Genomic DNA, 21934 nt, shown 5'->3' with positions numbered 1-21934 from the left:
AAAAGAAAAAAAAAAAAAAGAAAACAAATGTTTCATATACAACCTGCATATCAAAATGTTTATAATGTAAATATTACCACTCATATAACAATAATATCATTCATATTTCCTTGTAATCAGTGTTAAGTGTTGTTTCTTGGTTTCCAAATCAAATATTCTTATTCAGCAAGAATCACGAGTTAGAGTTCGAGCCCCAGTGATGATTCAGATGTGCAGTTCCTACATTGTGTAATGACCATTTAACATCTAGTGTAATTTTATGAATGTTTTCTGAATGCTGTACACAGCAAGTTTTTTCTTACTGCACTCTCGTGAGCAATGATGAACTTTTTGAGCACACAGCTTTGAGACTAGACCCACACACACAACTTGTAATAATCAATTTTTTTTTTTTGTTTTGGAGATGGAGTTTCACTCTTGTTGCCCAGGCTGGAGTGCAACGGCACGATCTTGGCTCACTGCAACCTCTGCCTCCTGGGTTCAAGCAATTCTCCTGCTTCAGTCTCCTGAGTAGCTGGGATTACAGGCATGGGCCACCACACCTGGCTAATTTTGTATTTTTAGTGGAGACGGGGGTTTCTCCATGTTGGTCAGGCTGGTCTCGAACTCCCAAACTCAGGTGATCCACCCGCCTCAGCCTCCCGAAGTGCCAGAATTACAGGTGTGAGCCACCACACCTGGCCGTAACAATCAACTTTTATTGATATGAAAAGTAGTCATTAAAAAAACAGAGTTTCCTACAATGTAGGTGATCCATTTAATGAACGTAGTCCAAATTAACAGGACTCAAGGAAGAATTACAGCGAATTAGTTGTTACAGAAAACAATATATTATCAACTCTACTCCAAAGTGGGCTTACTTTGGCCATTTTTGTGCAAAAATATTTACTAGATCATGTGTACCAGATTTTTCACATACACGATCATTTATCTTTCTTTACAGATGAAATTTGGTTCAATAGGTATCACTTGTTGAGAAGATAAATTTGTTATTTTATTTTTAAAAATAGACATGGGATCTCACTGTGTTGCCCTCTTAGTCTTTAACTCCTGGGCTCAAGGAGTTCAGGCAATCCTCCAGCCTTGGCCTCCCAGTGTGCCTGGGCATTAATGTTTATTTTAAATGCCGTAACGCATTTAACCCGCATTTATCAGAACAAACTAGGCAAGTAGTATAATAGACTATTTTGTAAGATGAATATTTTGCTTTTGAAACTGCATAAAAGAGATACACACTACTTTTGGAAAAAAACTTTATTAAACACTCAAGAGTATACTTCTCAAAATCACAGAAGAGTTTCCAAATACAAGTGTTAGAAGGAGAAAACAACAACAAAAAGCTAAAAGCCAATCAGAAACAGTTTGGGTGTGCAGAGGACTGAAGGGGGCACAGGGACTGCACATGGGAAGGAGCCACTTTTGTATTCCATAATTTGATCTTGTGCTAGAATGCATGCTTTTTTTTTTTCCCTCCAAATGAGGAATTCATTTCAAATAGGAATTTCTTTTATTCTCCTGGAACTAAAATGCTTAGTGCTATCCCTAACATCAACCATGAGATTTTTGAAGTTATCCCAAATTTGTAATGCAAAAAGCACTTTTATGTATCTTCCAGTTGTAGATCGGAATAGCAAAAGTGAATGCTATGACCAAAATTTTACCCTCCTAAATAAAGATGTTCCCTTCTAGAGAGCAAATCTACCATAAAATGTCAAAACTAAGAGAATAAAATGAAAGGAAAAAACCTAGAAAAATATCCTAAAATATCAAATGCAGTCATTTCTAAATATAAGCCATAATTAGAGCTTTACCTATTGTTCTTATTGTTCCTATGCTGCTTCTACAATGTTACATCAACTATACTTAGCTTTACTCTCCCAAAATCTTGGCCATGAAGCCTTCTGAGTGTGCTTTCCAACGTGCCAGAACCAGAAGGGCATTCCAAGGTTTCCCACATTTCCTGTTTATGGAGACGGCTGTTTCACTAACTTGCAGCACTTGTAAATGCTTTGAAAGCTGATCACATACTATATTCTTAATACTTTGGTAAGCCTGGATATGTATCTTTCTATAAACTTCACCTAACCTTTGATGTTACTATAACCTTACCTTTGACTTAACCCATATACATTTACTCATAATCTTGATTTAAACTCATGCTATAAAACTGTAGCACAAAAGAGATTTCTCCTTAGTGCTTCAGGAAAATCAGCTCATGGATTACTGCCAACCAAAGTATAGTAGATTCTTTAAACAATGTAACGCTTTCTATCTGCAGACTCCCACAGACCTCACATCCAGGGCTCCCATCCTTCCCAGGTTCTGCCAAGGATGTTGGGGTCTGTCGCCTGGTCCATCAAGCATTTCACTTGAGTTTCTTCTGAAAGCCCACCCTCTGGTTCTCGGGCACGAATGTTGTGATCTTTGCTTCCTCGTGCCACAGCCACATAGTCTCTGAAGGCAGGGGCCTTCTCGTGACCCAGTAGCAGCTCATCACTGGAAAAAGAACAAACAGAAAACACAAAGCATGTGTTATTTTCCTTTGTTGCCTGCATTCCTAGCGATCCTATCCAAACACATTCCCCATGTCATCACTCACAGAGTCTTTTCTGTGGCTTATAATCTTTCAGTCAAAGACTGGATCTGTAGGAAAACAGAACATGAATTATGCTGCTCAAGTTTTTGTGTGAATGTAACCCTTCACTTATCCTGAATGAATTCCTAGGATTCACCTAGGAGTGGCATTGCTGGGTTCACAATGGTAACTCTATGTTTAACTTTGTGAAGAACTGCCACTTTCCCACAGCAGATGCACCCTTTCCCACTCCCACCAGCAGGGTATGAGGAGTCCACCTTCTCTACATCCTCAACATTTGTTAGATTCCTTTTTTTTAATTTAAAAAAAAAGAAAGTTTAAAAAATTTTTGGTAGAGACAGGGTCTTGCTATATTGCCCAGGCTAGACTTGAACTCCTGGGATCTAGTTATCCTCCTGCCTTGGCCTCCCAAAATGCTGGGATTACAGGTGTGAGCCACTGCATTAGCCCTATTTTAAAATTATAGCCATCTGGCAAGGCGTGGTGGCTCACCTGAGGTCAGGAGTTCGAGACCAGCCTGGCCAACATGGCGAAACCCCATTTCTACTAAAAATACAAAAATTACCAGGTGTGGGAGCATGCACCTGTAATTCCAGCTACTCAGGAGGCTGGGACAGGAGGATCCCTTGAACCCAGGAGGTGGAGGTTGCAGTGAGCCTGGGTGACAGAGCAAGACTTTGTCTCAAAAATTAATTAATTAAATAACAGCCATCTTAGCAGGTGTGAGGTAGTATCTCACTTGGATTTCCCTGATGACTAGTGATGCTGAGCATTTTTTCATGTGCTTATTGGCCATTTGCATATTTTCATTAGAGAAATGTTAGTTCAAGTCTTTTGACTTTTTTTTTTTTTTTTTTTTGAGACAGGGTCTTGCTCTGTCACCCAGGCCAGAGTGCAATGGCGCGATCTCGGCTCACTGCAACCTCTGCCTCCTGGGTTCAAGTGATCCTCCTGCCTCAGCCTCCCTAGTAGCTGAGATTACAGGCGTGAGCCACTGAGCCCATTTTTAATTGTCTATCTATTATTAGGCTATAAGAGTTTTAAAATGTATTCTAGATACAAGTCCCTTATCAGATACATGACTTGCAAATATTTTATCCCATTCTGAAGGCTGAAACACTTTCTTGATAGCACTCTGTGAAGCACAAAATTGTTTAATTTTGATGAAGTCCAAAGTATGTATTTGTTTCCTGCTTGTGCTTTCAGTGTCATACCTAAAAAATGGCAAGTATCACAACAAAATCCAAGGTCAGGATGATTTACTCCTATTTCTATTTTTTTTTTTTGAGACAGAGTCTCGCTTTGTTGCCCAGGCTGGAGTACAGTGGCGCCATCTTGGCTCACTGCAACCTCCACCTTCCGGGGTTCAAGTCATTCTCCTGCCTCAGCCTCCCTAATAGCTGGGATTACAGGTGCGCATCACCATGCCCAGCTAATTTTTGTATTTTCAGTAGGGATAGGGTTTCACCTTGATGGCCAGGGTGGTCTCGAACTCCTGACCTCAAGTGATCCACTCGCCTTGGCCTCCCAAAGTGTTGGGATTAGAGGCGTAAGTCACCATGCCCTGCTGATTTACTCCTATTTCTAAGTGTTTTATAGTTTTGACTCTTGCATTTAAGCTCTTTGATCCATTCTGAATTAACTTTTCCACATGGTGTGAAACAGGGACCTAACTTCATTCTTTTGCCAGTGCTATTTGTTGGAAAGGTCACTGAATGGTCTTGGCACTCTTGTCAAAAATAAATTGACCATAGACTGCCACTATTACTTAATTCTAAAGTCCAACTTTTTTCCTTCCTGTGAATCATCTCCATAAATTTATATTTGCTTTAGACCTCAACAAGAAAAAATTTTACAGCTAACCTAAAAGCCAACCCAAAGTGGAGTCTTATCTAACAAGTCCACACCGTGCTTTTCATACCTAGGTACTATGTCCATCAGGGTCAAATGCCCTAAAAAGGACAAAAGCAAATTTAAAACCTAAGCCTCCTCATGCATATAACAATATTCTGGCCTAAGAGCACACCTTCTGTTTCTCCAATTGGCACAACTGTTCGAGGGACTGAGTGTAAGCCTGAAGACATACGTCACAGTTGCAGGCCTCGCCCTGGCTTTCGGGAAGTCAGCCTCTCTAAGCCCTGCTTTCCTCCTCAATGAAAGCAGAAGAGTCATGCTAACAGAATATCAAGTGCTCAGCACTTTGTACATATCTTGGTTCCTCGAGAAACAGTAGCATATTGGTAGTCCGTTAGTTTTTTCCACATATAAAAATCTTACCAAGTAATGACTGCTGGATTGGCACCTGCTAACTTTCTCTTAGCGTAACATATTTTCTGTCGGGGATACCAATTTTTTTCAGCAACATTTATTTCTTGAATCCATGATCCTCCTTTTTTCAGCATTTTCTGTTCAAAATTCTAAAAGAAAAGAAGATGATTTTCCCGGCTGATTATAATGGTACATACAATCATGTCCAAACAGATTAAATCTAGTAATGATCTTAAAGTAAACAAACATCTATAACCAGGAGCACCCTTGCTTTATTGTCTACAGCTACAAAGCTGTTCATACAGACTCCATGGTGTACACATCACGAGACGAGGGGCCTCAGCAGGCACCTTATTTCTCCAAATACACGTTTTGCCTCTTAACTTTTTTTTTTTTTTGAGGCAGAGTTTCACTCTTGTTGCCCAGGCTGGAGTGCAGTGGCGTGATCTTGGCTCACTGCAACCTCTGCCTCCCAGTTTCAAGCCATTCTCCTGCCTCAGCCTCCCAAGGAATGGGGATTACAGGCGTGCATTACCACACCAAGCTAATTTCTGTATTTTTAGTAGAGACAGGGTTTCACCATGTTGGCCAGGCTGGTCTCCAACTCCTGACCTCAGGTGATCCTCCCATCTCTGCCTCCCAAAGTTTCGGGATTATAGGCGTGAACCACTGGGCCCAGCCTCTGAGAAATGCTGTACAAAATAATGTAAATATTTTCATCAACATGACTCAATGCACTTCCATCATACACGGGAGATACCAGCTCGATCACAGGGACATGTCAAAAAAGTGAGAAGTGCACATGAAACAAAACCTACTTTCCAGTCAAAGGAAGGCTCCTTGACAAACACATCCATGGTGTTGGTGAGCAGGCCAGGATCTGAGCGGAAGGCCCGGAGCGCGTGTACCATGACGCTGTACATAAGGCCCATTTCTTTCATTGGTAACATCAGATTGATAAACTGGCGAGTTAGCCGAAAAGGCATCAATTCAGGGACTGGCAGAAACTAAACAAGAAGAAAAGGCAAGCAGCAGAATATGTAAGCCAGAACTCTCAAAGTACCGAGCACAAACGGCAGCAACCTCTCATAGTTACTGTTCACATTTAGTAACAATACAGACTCTGCTTCCCTTGAAATCAGCTACACAGACGTTGAGTTCCTACGCTCAGGAGTAACCACCTTAGCTTGCATTATCCCTCAGCGCAAAACCCACGTGCGCAGGATACGGGCCGCAGATATTGAGAAGGATGGATCCAAACATTCAGAGGTTAACCAGAGAAAAGATATGTATCACATTTTTTACCAGACATTTTTATCATGGGGCTTCCTAAAACTTCCTTAGAGTCTTCCTTTGATCTGCGAACACATTTGATTCCCGGTTCTGATGGTATCATTGATCACCATGACTTCTGTGACCTGACTGAACAAGGCTGCACGAAGTGATTATCCCTTTCTGCAATCAATGACCATGACAAAACGAATCTAATATGTTGTTTTTCCTTAAAAACTATCTATTTCTGGAGGGTGTTGAAAGTCCTATGATAACTCTCACGTCACCCAGGATCATGAGAGCACAGCAAGCGCACCTGTGTAGCAGATCCAAATGCATGCCCAAAGTCGATCCCGATCATGCCGCCGGTCTCCATGGCCACCATAAAGTTGTTTAGATGTCTGTCTCCAATCCCGAGGATCCAGTGGCTGATGCATATCAGAGCATGAGAGCTGGCAAAGTGGGAGCGGAGTGCCAGGAAAGCCTCGGGACTTGTACTCATCCTCACAAAGGCCCGCCTGCAAGAGAGACACAGCTGTGCGGCTGCTGTGATCCTGCTAAGGGTGAGGGCAGAAGGGTACTTACTTTAAGAGATCGGCAGGCACTTTACTTTCTCGTTTTCTAAAAGAGGTGATTGTTTCAGTACGATTAGCTCCCCTATGATTTAATAATAGAAACATCTAATTAGAAAAAATTCTCTGACTTAAAATTTAAATTTTAAAACTTTTTGTTTATACTGAGACTCAAATATCAAATAATCTTGATGATCTCTCTGAGGCAAAGCTTTCTAAGAATCAAAAGAAAACATGCAATTCGCAGAAGAACGAAACTAACGAATACAAAGGAAAATCAAAACCAAACTTACTTATACATTAGCAGGTAAGCTCCAACATCATGTTTTCCTGACATTTTTGTCAGCCAATCTCTATATTCACACAGCGGTGCCTTGGGATCACTAGTGAGTGAGAAAAGGGGAATTGGAATTAGGAAGATTTTAGCATTATGTGATTTCAAAGACAAAGATCACCAAGAATTCACTGAAAAATAGCAAAGCAGTAGGAAAAAATAATATGACTTTTAACCATATTCAATATTAATACTGAACCCACATTACTCTGGATCTTGAATTTCAATATACCATTATTCATGCTTAATTATTCCTAAAGAAATCCAAGCTATTGCCTATGAATTAGGTACAAAACCATTAAATACAATAAATTTCCCACTGACATAGAGAGGAATAAGATGAACTAAACATAATTGTTTATTAACCAGGCATGCAATTCTGCAACTTTGACCTAGAAAGAACCGTAACAAGAGGGCGACAGCACCACAGGCAGCTGCTAGAAGCCTCAGGCCATGTCACTACCACAGCCAAAAAGCCCACACAGTTTTGCTAAAGATGGATTATGTCTGTTTTTATCCTTATTTAAACCCCTTCCACATCTTTTCTTTTTTCTTTTTTTTTTTTTTTTTGAGATGGAGTCTCGTTCTGTCGCCAGGCTGGAGTGCAGTGGTGCGATCTCGGCCCACTGCAACCTCCGCCTCCTGGATTCAAGCGATTCTCCTGCCTCAGCTTCCTGAGTAGCTGGGATTACAGGCAAATGCCACCATGTCCAGCTAATTTTTGTATTTTTAGTGGAGACGGGGTTTCACCATGTTGGCCAGGCTGGTCTTGAATGCCTGACCTTGTGATCTGCCTGCCTCAGCCTCCCAAAGTGCTGGGATTACAGGCGTGAGCCACCGCGCCCGGTCTCTTTTCCTTTCTTTTGAGACTCTGTCGCCCAGGCTGGAGTGCAGTGGTGCAATCTCAGCTTGCTGCAACCTCCACCTCCTGGGTTCAAGCGATTCTCATGCCTCAGCCTCCTAAGTGGCTGGGATTACAGGCACCCGCCACTACGCCCAGCTAATTTTTGTATTTTCAGTAGAGACAGGGTTTTGCCATCTTGACCAGACTGGTCTTGACTTCCTGACGTCAGGCGATCTGCCCACCTCGGCCTCCCAAAGTGCTGGGATTACAGGCGTGAGCTGCTGCGCCTGGCCAGTGCCACATCTTTCTTCATATTTCCAATATGTAGATATACACACAATCCATAGTAAATATGAGAACATATTTTTTCTTTTTTCTTCCAATAACCTTCTGCACTCCTATGAGAAAGTATTTTCTTAAATGACAATGGATGCTTAAGTGAACTTGAAAAGCTGTTTTCAAAGTTTCCTAGGAAAAAGGCAGTACCTGGGCAGTGGGAAACAATGTGATATACATATGTTTAGGTACTTTCGTGAGGAAAGCTTTAACAAGTTTTCCCAATAAAATCTAAAGACAGAACAGCTTCACGTGTGACTTAGCAATTCAATCACTTCAGGTGAAATAAATCTTTTCTAAGTTGCTACTAAAGTTAACTTTAAAAGTAGTCTCCTCCATCTTAAAATTCTCTCCTCCTAGTTTAAAGTGAGATCAAAATTCTTAGGTTATAATACCGTAGGCTGGGCGCAGTAGCTCAGGCCTGTAATCCCAGTACTTTAGGAGGCCAAGGAGGACGGATCATGAGGTCAAGTGATCAAGATCATCCTGCCAACATGGTGAAAACCCATCTCTACTAAATACAAAAATTAGCTGGGCATGGTGGCGCACGCCTGTAATCCCAGCTACTCGGGAGGCTGAGGCAGGAGAATTGCTGGAACCCGGGAGGCGGAGATTGCAGTAAGCCGAGGTCACGCCACCGCACTCCAGTCTGGCGACAGAGAGAGACACTGTCTCAAAAAAACAAAACACTGTAACATGCTGAATTAAGAAAAAAAATAGCAAGGATTTTAATAATGGGTACTGGAAGTGCCCTGTAAAAAGGCAGTTGGAAATTATTTACATAATTCCATTATGTAAGGTGCTTTCAACTCTCCTGGTACCTATATTAACCCTGTGCGGTTCCACGCTACCGTCCCGTCCCACAAATGTAGAGAGGTACCACGGGAAAGGCGACACCTGCTTGGCACCTGCATTGTCAGGCAGAGGCTCAGTGCCAGGGCCAGATCTGGAATTTGTGAGACTCCAGGAAGCATGCTCATCAGTTGCCCCGTATTCCAGGGAAAGTAGAAACAACTCTAAGCAAAGGACTCAAATGTCTGGAACTAAAAGTTGGTGAACACTGCCCTGTAGAGTAATTATCACCTGGGAATATGAGTTTGATAAGAATATGTTTGATTTTTTCAGAAATCTTTCCTGACTGAAGGGAACACTCCTCCTATTTAAAAACTTTTTAGGAAAGAATCAGAGGATATCAAAGAGAAAGAGGCCCTGAAGCTGTTCCTTCATCCTACAGCTTCGTCACCCAAACCTGTCAACTTTGGTTGTCAAAATCTGTCAACCCTCAAAATGTTTCTCATGTTGTCCTTATTTTTGTTTACAAAACAAAAGGAAATAAAAAAAACTTGTGGTTAAAATATACATGTTAATTGTAGAAAACTTGGAAAATAGAGAAAAGGATAAAGAAAAATAAAAAAGCATCCATATCATGACTAGTAATCCCAGCTACCCTACTTTACAGGCTAAGTGACACAGGACAAGTTACTTGACCTTTCTGGGCCTCAGCTTCCTCATCCATATAGTAGTGATAATAATACTCACTTACCTTGTAGGTTGTTGGTGAGAAGTAAATTGATTCATACACGTTAAAAATTGAGAACAGTGCCTATCCCACAGAAAATGTTTTACTACATGTTATCTGCTAATTTTATTATTATTTCCTTCAACAATTTTTCTTCCCCCCACCCAAAGTTAACACATATTTTGTATTATGGTAAAATATCTGCAACTACTGGTTAGCAGCCAGCACTCCATTTGGTTTATTGACCCAGCCAGCAGACTGCGGGGCAGGCAGTGTGGGCTCTCGAGCGCGCCTGTCACGGCCCCGACCTGCCACTGGAGAAGTGAGGGGAGGCGACTGCTGGGGGAGCAGGGCGTGTGGCCGCCCTTACCTCAGGTAAGCCGCCTTCTCCTCTTGGGACATGGTGTTCAAAAGAAGGTCCTTCAAGGTAACAGTATTTTCAAGCCACTCAATTAATCCTAACCTGAAAGGGAGAATAAAAGGTTAACGAGTAAACCCAAACTGCTCTTTCTTCACTAGAAAAACAGTCCCGTGGACGCCAAGCAATGTGCAGCAGCCTACTGGCAGTTACCTGGAAGTCATGGGCACCACGCTGTAGGTCCTCAGCTGCAGGGCCCTCTGGCTGCAGGCAGAGTCTCGGGCCAGGATCCCATTCATGACCTGGAAGAGCTGCTCCACACGCTGGTCCTGCCGCAGGTCCTCGCCACCCTTCACCAGGAAAGGGTGCTCCCTCTCGTTGTGGCCACGGATGATGATGCGCTTGGGCCTTCGCATAGATGCCATGACTGTCACCTTCAAAAATCAGAATGTCACCTCATGGCACAGGCTAGCGGCGTGTCAAACTCAGAGGGAAAAGCCACACTGGCCGTGAGCATTCCTCTGCAGGGCTGCCCTCTGAAGACAGTGCCAAAGAAGAGCAGAGTGCCCAGGCCAGCAACGAATTCCTGCTACCTGCTTGTGCCTGACTACTGTGCCCGCAGAAATGTTGTATTCCTGGTTATAAATACTTGCTTATGAATGTGGATACCCTTAGCAAGCAGCAACAGCCAACATGCAAACTTTCTACAGTGGTAAGCCAATGCTACACATATTTTATAGTGGATACTCACACACAGCTTACTCTTTGAGTTTATGGTATCTTAAATAGAATTGTTGTTCAAACACTGGAGACATTATATTAAGAAACTCAGGGCAGGGAGCGGTGGCTCATGCCTGCAATCTCAGCACTTTGGGAAGATGGGGCGGGTAGATCACTTGAGGTCAGGAGTTTGAGACCAGTCTGGCCAACATGGTGAAACCCTGTCTCTATTAAAAATACAAAAATTAGCCAGTCGTGGTGGCACACACTTGTATCCCAGCTACTAGGGAGGCTGAGACATGGAGAATCGCCTGAACCCAGGGTGTGGAGGTTGCAATGAGCTGAGAATGTGCCACTGCACTCCAGCCTGGGTGACAGAGCGAGACTCTTGTCTCAAACAAAGAAGAAAAAAAAAGTCCGGGCGCACTGGCTCACACCTGTAATCCCAGCACTTTGGGGAGGCAGAGGTGGATGGATCACGAGGTCAGGAGTTCAAGACCAGCCTGGTCAACATGGTGAAACCCTGTCTCTACTAAAAACTCAAAAAACAGCTGGGCGTGATGGCATGTGCCTGTAATCTCAGCTACTTGGGAGGCAGAGGTTGCAGTAAGCCGAGATTGTACCATTGCACTCCAGCCCAGGGAACAGGGAAAGACTCCATCTCAGTAAATACGTTAAACTCGATATATCTGTGATCAACATGGGCCATTGTCTCTTACTTACTAAAGGCAAACAGATCATTCTCATATCTGAAGAACGTTCATCAGGACAGGGACTGGGTCACACACCCTCACACCTACCCGCTCATCAAACCCGGCGATTCGCACGTGGTACTCTGGCAACGGCTTTCCCCTACCGTCATATTGACCTAAAACAAACCACAGCTTTGCTTAGGAACACCTTGTTAGACAACTGCCTGTATTTTAAAACATGTCTCTTGATCTACTTTTTAAAAAACCAATCTAACATAAAACTTTTTACTGAAAAGTTTTCATTTAAAGGAAACTGACTTTTTAAAAATGTTATTTCTCGGCCAGGCACAGCGGCTTACTCCTGTAATCCCAGCACTTTGGGGGGCCAAGGCGGGTGGATCATGAGGTCAGGAGATAGAGACCATCCTGGTTTACATGGTGAAACCCTGTATCTACTTAAAATACAAAAAATTAGCCGGGCATGGTGGCAGCGCCTGTAGTCCCAGCTACTCGGGAGGCTGAGGCAGGAGAATGGTGTGAACTCAGGAGGCACAGTTTGCAGTAAGCCGAGATTGTGCCACTACACTCCAGCCCGGGTGACACGGCAAGACTCCAACTCAAAAAAAAAAAATAATAATTTCTCAATTTGACTGATTATGGAACTTAGTGCTCTATTCTAATAGCATGGACAAATCCTAAATAGAAAAATGATGCATTGACTACAACACTGCATATGCTCAAGGCCAATCAAGCTGCACATGACAAGGCTTACATTTAAATGTTTTTCTTGAAATGAACCATATGCAACTGCACAGTCATTATTAATGACAAAGAAAAGTGTTTCTCCAAATATGTTTTTTCTTATACCCACTGAAATGAGAACATGAATAACCAGATTAAAACTTTTTTCTCCTCTGGCAAATTTGGGGTGAAGAAAATGGAACATACACAGGTTTCCTCTGAAAAAGTCACGCCTTGAAATCTGGCCAATTTGCTGTGCATCTCTATCCCTAATATTATGATCATTTTTCCTGCAGGTCAGTGACTTATCATTAACTTGTCACTTTAAATGGAACTGTGTACACATCCCAGGAAGTAATCTGAGTCTACACCTGTATTATATTTCTGAAGAAAAGTTATTCAGGAGCAAAGTATGAAATGAATATGTTCAGAGGAAATCTATGATTGTTGTTTACCATTATTACCAAATGAAAATCTGAACATTTGTCAGAATCAGAAATATAAGAACTATAATCTCATTAAACATTTAGTAAAGTGTGCTCATTCATAATTATGGATTTTCCTAATGATGAAAAATTTGGTGAATTTTAAAATTCTTTAAAAAAAGAGATAACTGTCAATATCCCAGTATCACTATTCCAGAAACCACGAGTTCTTATTACAGTGCTGTGCTCCTGACACTACAGTTTTGTCACCCCTGGAGGTTAACTCACCAGGAATCTCCAGCTCATTTCTCAGGAACTCCACTTTGAAGTCGCTCATCCAGGGCGAACATTCTTTCAGATTCCCAGGGGGTTTTGAGTCTTTGTTCATTTTCAAAAGTAGCATGTTGGTAATGTCATTGAAGTCACTAAGCTTCATTCTCAGTAGCTTAGAACCTCCTTTCCCAAAATGTTTATCAAATTCTTTTCCAAAAGTCTGAAATTAATAAGAATTTACTATAAAGACTGATGTTTAGTTTGGGCTGTGGAAAGGGCTCTAAGCTTATAAGTGTAATGAATGAAGTGCGCAATGATATATGTTTCTTCTCTGCTTTTAAGATGTATAGTCTTGGTTGGGCATGGTGGCTCATGCCTGTAATCCCAGCACTTTGGGAGTCCAAGGTAGTAGCATTACTTGAGCCAAGGAGTTCGAGACCAACCTGGGCAACAAACATTAGCCAGGTGTGATGGCACATGCCTGTAGTTCCATCTACTCAGGAGGCTGAAGCAGGAGGATCGCTATTGAGCCCAGGAGTCTGAACTGTCAGTGAACTATGATCATGCCACTGCACTACAGTCTAGGTGTCCGAGTGAGACTTTGTTTCTAAAAAAAAAAATTATAGTTTTGCTTTCCTTGAATATTTCAATACTCTAAAACATCCAGAGTTTGCCTTTTGTTTCCTGTGTTCCATTATAAGTGACATGGTTAATGCCTGTAATTCCAGCACTTTGGGAGGTCGAGGCAGGTGGATCACTTGAGCTCAGGAGTTCAAGATGAGCCTGGCCAACGTTGTGAAACCCCGTCTCCACTTAAAATACAAAAAATGAGCCAGGTGTGGTGGCTCATGCCTGTAATCCCAGCTACTCGGGAGGCTGAGGCAGGAGAATCGCTTGAACCCGGGAGGCAGAGGTTGCAGTGAGCTGAGATCGTGCCACTGCACTCCAGCCTGGGTGACAGAGTGAGACTCCGTCTCAAATAAATAAATTAATTAATTAAATAAATGACATGGTTAACCGGGCGAGGTGGCTCACGCCTGTAATCCCAGCACTTTGGGAGGCTGGGGGCGTAGATCACGTCAGGAGCTCGAGACCAGCCCGGCCAATATGGTGAAACCCCGTATCTACTAAAAATAAAAAAAATTAGCTAGGTGCGGTAGCATGCGCCTGTAGTCCCAGCTACTCGAGAGGCTGAGGCAGAAGAATCGCTTGAATCCGGGAGGCGGAGGTTGCAGTGAGCCGAGATCATGCCACCACACTCTAGCCTGGGCGATAGATCAAGACTCGGTCTCAAAAACAAAAAACATGGTTAGTAGTGACTTTTAGTTAATAAATCCTAATAAGGGCTTTAAAAACTTGGCGAAGTCATTTAACCTCTGTGTACTCATTGTCTAGTTACTGTTCTACATCATTATGATGACAAAATAACTAAGAACAAAGTTAAAACAGTAAAATAAAGGAAGTAGTTCAGTAGAAATAAATGGCTTATAATTTTGATACCAACTGAAGAGAAAATTTAAGAATGCCACTTTCTTTAGTAAAAGTGTTTCAAGTTATTATTTTGGGTAATAAGCCAGAAAAAATATTATTTAAATACTCTTTTATTTTTATTTTTTGAGACAGAGTCTTGCTCTGTCACCCAGGCTGGAGTGCGGTGGCGCTATCTCGGCTCACTGCGACCTCCACCTCCTGGTTCAAGTGATTCTCTTGCCTCACCCTCCCGAGTAGCTGGGACTACAGGTGTGCACCACCATGCCCAGCTAAGCTTTGTATTTTCAGTAGAGACAGGTTTCACCATGTTGGTCAGACTGGTCTCGAACTCCTGACCTCGTGATCCGTCTGCCTCGGCCTCCCAAAGTGTTGGGATTACAGGCGTGAGCCACCGCGCCCAGCAGATATGTTTATTCCTAAAAGCAATTATTAAAAGTACTCTACCTTGGAACATATTAATTATCTCTTTGCATTAGCCTCTACTTAGATATTTATTTGAATTATAATTCTGATATCAAATAAAAAATAAATCTCAAGAGCATTACTAGCAGTTACTCAACAGTTGTCAAGATTTACCTGATCATCTCTAATTAGAAATGTTCTTACCAAATTTATAACTAATGTCACAACATAAATCTGGTGTAAATGAAACGTGCTCTATTTTAAGATAATCCACTATAGGAAAATTGACATATATAAAACAGATTTCTTCTTTGATCTGTAAGTGGATGAATAAAGTAGAAACAATCTTCAATTCTTAGAATACATGGAAATTAGCTATTTCCAAACATAATCACCATTATCCTTTCTGAAAGGCATAATGCCCTTAAGGATCCTCTAAAGTGATATTTGAGGTACTTTGTTTTGGTAGATTATTCTTTGAATGAATGCAAGTTATTTTTGATTTGGTATAAGGTGGAAAGTTCTGGATAAATTTTCTAAGGTACTAGCAATAAACTCCAAACACATCTCCTGCCTGAAAGGAACAAAGGAGGCCTCTGTGCACCCTGCAGGCTTGGGCAGGATCAGGTGCTGCTGCAGGGGGAAGACCTGTGCTTCCCATGGATAGCCCTGCAGGGCAGTCTCAGGGCTTCCAGCAACAAAGTGGCCATGAATTCTGAGACAAGAGACAACGTGCAGACAGGCTGAGGTGGCAGTGCACTGGGGGCAGACTAGGCCGAAGGTTGTGTGGAGGCGGTGCTGCTAATGGGTATGGGTTTCTTTTTGTGGCGATGAAAATGTGCTAAAGTTGATATGGTGATGATTTCATGACTCTGTGAATATACGTAAAACTGTTTTAAATGGATGACTTAAGGGCCATGTGAATTATATCGTAATAAAGCACTTATTTAAAAAAGGATAAAGCTCTTCCTTTGCACTATACACAGTGGAACTTGTGAACTCTGGCAGCAAGAGTTCCAAGACTTATCTAAGCCCTTAAATTTCTTGAGGTTTAACGAATAAGAGTAATTTTGACAAAAACTAGAAAGAAAAGTCAGTATGACCCAGGCTAAGCAGAGAGAATGTAAAGTAAGGTGTTTTAGGTGAGAGAGGAAGAACACTCAACTCTTCTGGAGATCACAGTTGGGGGAGGGATGGGAAAGGCTCTGAAGGAGAAACGATGCTGCTGCCAAGCCCTAAGGGCAAGTCTCCAGATGGAGGAGGGAGAGAAGGAGCCAAGCAGGCTGCAAAGGTGTGGCAACTGGGCTGACTGCAGTCTACTTGCTCCATCATTCCCATCAAATGATGGTGTGTTTTCCTTCCAACTCCAGCACCCTCTGAAAGATCTCACACTTACCACACTTGTCCTAGGCACAGCTCTTGGTGAGCAGTTTTGTCACACAACCCCTTTGTATTTGGGGACTGGATCCTGAGCACCCAGAACTGTGCCCCGAACTAAGTGCTTGAAAATACTTATCAGCTTATTTAACACAAGCCATCTGAAGAACTGGAAATACCAATCTATATGTAACTTTCAGATCTAAAAATCTGAGCATGAACAACATGTAATGAAACTCTGAGGTTTTACCTACTAACCCACCTGCTACCAGCTAACCTAAAAATATGTTATCAGTGTGTCACAGAAAGCATGAGATCTAAAGCACTCAACAGACATTTTAAATCCAGAACTGTTAAATCATTAAATGTAAATATTGACTGTCACAATGATTCTGCTATCATAAAGGCAGGCTGTGCCAGTCCATACCTGAATAAACTTCCTTCTAAAAGCCCCCAGGCCTGGAGCTTTTGGGTCACCCAATGCTGCATACATTCTTTCATACATTTTTTCAATGTTTTTTTTATTTACAGGGGTTTTTGCTAGTTCAGCTCTTACATCATTGCTCCAATCCTGTTGCGGAGGGGGGATGGGGAAGGTAAGAAAAAAATCAAGTTAGATTGCAATTAAGTTTTACCCAAGTTCTATGTTTTATGTGCCAGAAGCTGTTCTATCATTACCTTAAAGAGCAGTTCAGGATTAGAGAGCTGATCTAAGGCGTTAATAAAATCTTGAATCACTCCTCCTTGATCCAACTTACTTTTAATCCTATTAAAAAAAATTTTACAAAGTTTAGGTAATCAAGTACCTTCCCAAAATCAGTATATATTTTATATATTATACATATATAAAACAATGTATGTTATATATTATACATATATAAAATGTATGTTATCTATAACTAAATATAATTTATACATATCATATACATATAACCAACTATAGTAATTTAAAATTCCATCCAATGTTAAAATGAAGCAAGACGCCGGGCGCGGTGGCTCAAGCCTGTAATCCCAGCACTTTGGGAGGCCGAGACGGGTGGATCACAAGGTCAGGAGATCGAGACCATCCTGGCTAATATGGTGAAACCCCGTCTCTACTAAAAAATACCAAAAAAAAAAAAAAAAAAACTAGCCGGGCGAGGTGGCAGGCGCCTGTAGTTCCAGCTATTCAGGAGGCTGAGGCAGGAGAATGGCGTGAACCCGGGAGGCGGAGCTTGCAGTGAGCTGAGATCCGGCCACTGCACTCCAGCCTGGGCGACAGAGCAAGACTCTGTCTCAAAAAAAAAAAAAAAAAAAAAGCAAGAAGCATCTATTTTATCAAGAGATGAGGGTCTTAAAAAAGAATTAATCCGATCCTACTCAGACTATTCCAAAAAACAACGGAGGAGGGAATACGTCCAAACTCATTCTACAAGGACAGTATTATCCTGATACCAAAACCAGACAAAGATACATCAAATAAAAGGAAAACTACAAGGCAATGTCCCTGATGAACATTAATGCAAAAATCCTCAACAAAATACTTGCAAACCAAATTCAACAGCACATTAAAAAGATTATTCATCATGACCAAGTGAGATCTATTCTAGAGATACAAGGATAGATCAACATACACAAATCAATCGTATCAACACAACAGAATAAAGGACAAAAACCACTGATCATTTTAACTGATGTTGAAAAAGCATTTGATAAAATGCAACATCCCTTCATGATAAAAAAAAAAACTCTCAAAAAACTATAGAAGGAACATACCTCAACACAGTAAAAGCCATATATGACACACTCACAGCTGGTGTCATACTGAACAGTGAAAAACTGAAAACCTTTTTCTAAGACCTTGAACACGTTAAGGATGCCCACTGTTATTCCACATACTACTGGGAGTCTTAGCTAGAGCAAGTTGACAAGAGAAAGAAATAAAGAGTATCTATATTAGAAAGGAAGAAGTCAAATTTTCCTTGCTTGCAGATGATACGATCTCATATTTGGAGACATCTGAAGAGTCCACCACAAAACCATCAGAACTGATAAATTCAGTAAAGTTGCAGATACAAAAATCAACACACAAAAATCAGTAGCATTTCTATATGCCAGCAGTAAACAATCCGAAACAGAAAGCATAAAAGTAATTCTATTTACAACAGCCACAAATAAAAGAAAATACTTAGGAATAAACTTAGCCAAAGAAGTGAAAGATCTCTACAATGAAAACTGTAAAACACTGATGAAAGAAATTGAAGAGAACTCAAAGAAATGCAAAGTTACTTCATGTTCATGGATGGGAAGAATCAATACTGTTAAATCTGTCCACACTACCCAAAGCAATCTACAGAGTCAACACAATCCTTATCAAAATACCAATGACATTCTTTACATAGAAAAAATAATCCTAAAATTTGTATGGAACCACAAAAGACCCAGAATAGCCAAAGCCACCCTGAGCAAAAAAGAATAAAACTGGCACAATCACATTATCTAACTTCAAATTATATTACAGAGCTATAGTAACCCAAACAGCATAGCACTGGCATAAAAACCGACACATAAGCCAATGGAATAGAACAGAGAACCCAGAAATAAATTCACACAGCTGTGGTGAACCCATTTTTTGACAAATGTGCCAAAAACATACATCAGGCAAAGGACAGTCTCCAATAAATGGTCCTGGGAAAACTGGGTATCCATATGCAGAATAATGAAACTAGACCCCTATCTCTCACCACATAGAAAAATCAAATCCAAACGGATTAAAGACTGAAATCTAAGATCTCAACCTATAAAACTACAAAAACAAAAACAGGAAACTCTCCAGGACACTGGTCTGGGCACAAAGATTTCTTGAGTAATACCCCACAGGCACATGCAACCAAAGCAAAAATGGACAAACAGGAGGATCACATCAAATCTAAAAGCTTCTGCACAGCAAAGGAAACAATAAAGAGAAGAGACAATCCACAGAATGGGAGAAAACATTTGCAAACTACCCATCTGACAAGGAATTAATAACCAAAATATGGCCGGGCACCGTGGCTCACGTTTGTAATCTCAGCATTTTGGGAGGCCAAGGTGGGTGGATCACAAGGTCAGGCATTCAAGACCAGCCTGGCGCTGTCGCTACTAAAAATACAAAAATTCGTCGGGGCATGGTGGTGCTTGCCTGTAATCACAGCTACTCAGGAGGCTGAGGCAGGAGAATCGCTTGAACCCGGGAGGCACAGGTTGCAGTGAGCAGAGATTGCCCCACTGCACTCTACCCTGGGCAACAGAGCAATACACCGTCTCAAAAACAAACAAACAAACAAACAAACAAAAAAACAACCAAAATATATAACAAGCTCAAACAACTCAACAGGAAAAAAATCTAATCTCATTTTTAAATGGGGCAAAAGATCTGAATAGACATTTCTCAAAAGAAAACATACAAATGGCAAACAGGTATATAAAATCGTGCTCAACATCAATGAACATCAGAGAAATGCAAATCAAAACCACAACGAGGTACCATCTCACCCCCAGCAATAACAAATGCTGGCAAGGATGTGAAGAGAGGACCCGTATATACTATTGGTGGGAATGTAAACTAATACAACCACTATGAAGAACACTATAGAGATTCCTTAAAAAAACTGCAACTAGAAGTACCATATAATCCAGAAACCCCACTGCTGGATATATACCCAAAATAAAGGATATCAGTATGATATCTGAACTCCCATGTTTATTGCAGCACTATTCACAATGGCCAAAATTTGGAAGCAACCTAAGTGCCCATGAACAGACAAATGGATGAAGAAAATACAGTACATACATGCAGTAGAGTACTATTTAGCCATAAAAAAGAATGAGATCCTGTCAGTTGAAACAACATGGTGGAACTGAAGGACATTATATTATGTGAAATAAGTCAGGCACAGAAAGACAAACTTCACATGTTCTTACTCATTTGTGGAAGCTAAAAATTAAAACAACTGAACTCATGGGGAGGGGAGGAGAGGTGGAAAGTGGGGATGGTTAGTGGGTACAAAAATAGTTAGGAAAACAGGATCTAGTATTTGGTGGCACAAAAGGGTGACTACAGTAAATTTTTATTGTACATTTAAAAATAACTAAAAGAGTATAACTGGAATGTTTATAACACAAAGAAATGATAAATGCTTGAAGTGATGGATACTCCACTTACCCTGATGTGATTGTTACACACTGTATGCCTGTATCGAAATATCCCATGTACCCCATAAACATAGACACCTACCTATGTACCCATAAAAATTAAAACTTAAAATTAAAAAAAGAGCTGCTCTTAGATAAAAGCCAATCTTGCAACTGATGTCGACATTCTGAAGTATATAACTCGATATATATAGTTTCTGAAGTTACGTTATGAAAGAGAAGATCACTTTTTTAAAAAACAGGGTCTCACTATGTTGCCCAGGTTGGACAACAGTGGCAACTGACAAGTTTAGTCATAGCTCACTGCAGCCTTGAATTCCTGGACTCAAGCAATTCTCCCACCTCAGTCTCCTAAGTATTTGGAAGTACCATGCACCACCATGCTTAGCTTATTTTTACTTTAATATTTTAGAGATGAGATCTCACTATGTTGCCAAGGCTGGTCATGAACTCTTGGCCTCAACTGATTCTTCCACCTCAGCCTCCCAAGTAGCTGGTATTACAGGCACGAGCCATCATGCCCAGCAAAGTCACCTTCTTGACACACTGTCTTTCACATCTTTTTCTCTTCTTTCATTTTTCAAGACAACAGTTGTCTTTTCAGAGAAATGGTATGGTGGGCAGGGCCTCAGCAGGGCAGGGGTGTGTTCACAGACAAGCCACCCACTAACCAGAACAGAAGCTGTGCAAAAATCACAAGCATTCCTACACACCAACAATAAACAGAGATCCAAATCATGAGTGAACTCCCATTCACAATTGCTACAAAGAGAATAAAATCCCTAGGAACACAACTTACATGGGATGTGAAGGACCTCTTCCAGGAGAACTACAAACCACTGCTCAAGGAAATAAAAGAGGACACAAATGGAATTCCATGCTCATGGACAGGAAGAATCAATATTGTGAAAATGAACATACTGCCCAAAGTAATTTACAGATTCAATGCCATCCCCATCAAGCTACCATTCACTTTCTTCATAGAATTAAAAAACTACCTTAAATTTCATATGGAACCAAAAAAGAGCCCTCATTGCCAAGACAATCCTAAGGAAAAAGAACAAAGCTGTAGGCATCATGCCACCTGACTTCAAACTATACTACAAGGCTATAGTAACCAAATCAGCATGGTACTGGTACCAAAACAGATATATAGACTATTGGAATAGGATAGAGGCCACAGACATAACCCCACACATCTACAACCATCTGATCTTTGACAAACCTGCCAGAAACAAGCAATGGGGAAAGGATTCCCTATTTAATAAATGGTGTTGGGAAAACTGGCTAGCCATATATGCAGAAAACTGAAACTGGACCCCTTCCTTACACCTTATACAAAAATTAACTCAAGGTGGATTAAAGACTTAAACATAAGACCTAAAACCGTAAAAACCCTAGGCTGGGCATGGTGGCTCACACTTGTAATCCCAGCACTTTGGGAGGCCGAGGCAGGTGGATCACGAGATCAGGAGATTGAGACATCGTGGCTAACATGGTGAAACCCTATCTTTACTAAAAAAAAAAAAAAAAAAAAAAAA

General features: G+C 41.2%; 1 protein-coding gene across 4 annotated transcripts in view; it reads right to left on the bottom strand.

The window, feature by feature from the left end:
* Positions 1 to 1236: 1236 nt before the first annotated feature.
* PRKDC (protein kinase, DNA-activated, catalytic subunit) overlaps positions 1237 to 21934 on the bottom strand; it is a 186751-nt gene continuing 166053 nt past the window's right edge. Inside the window, exons 75-86 of one of the 4 annotated variants that reach the window (XM_017881345.1) lie at positions 16899 to 16986; positions 16648 to 16791; positions 12966 to 13170; positions 11620 to 11687; positions 10313 to 10533; positions 10112 to 10204; positions 7002 to 7091; positions 6722 to 6793; positions 6453 to 6654; positions 5683 to 5871; positions 4874 to 5013; positions 1237 to 2496 (exon numbers count right to left, since the gene is read on the bottom strand). In XM_017881345.1, coding sequence (XP_017736834.1) covers positions 2292 to 2496; positions 4874 to 5013; positions 5683 to 5871; positions 6453 to 6654; positions 6722 to 6793; positions 7002 to 7091; positions 10112 to 10204; positions 10313 to 10533; positions 11620 to 11687; positions 12966 to 13170; positions 16648 to 16791; positions 16899 to 16986 — 1717 coding nt within the window. In that variant the 3' untranslated portion in view covers positions 1237 to 2291. The remainder of the gene's footprint in view (positions 2497 to 4873; positions 5014 to 5682; positions 5872 to 6452; positions 6655 to 6721; positions 6794 to 7001; positions 7092 to 10111; positions 10205 to 10312; positions 10534 to 11619; positions 11688 to 12965; positions 13171 to 16647; positions 16792 to 16898; positions 16987 to 21934) is intronic. The other 3 variants (XM_017881346.1, XM_017881347.1, XM_017881348.1) reach the window with 3 other exon arrangements.

The sequence above is a fragment of the Rhinopithecus bieti genome, unplaced genomic scaffold, assembly GCF_001698545.2.
Source record: "Rhinopithecus bieti isolate Rb0 unplaced genomic scaffold, ASM169854v2 scaffold_13195, whole genome shotgun sequence".
Classification (NCBI taxonomy): Eukaryota; Metazoa; Chordata; class Mammalia; order Primates; family Cercopithecidae; genus Rhinopithecus; species Rhinopithecus bieti.
Note: the sequence above shows the minus strand (reverse complement) of the source record. Positions and strands in the feature narration are given on the sequence as shown.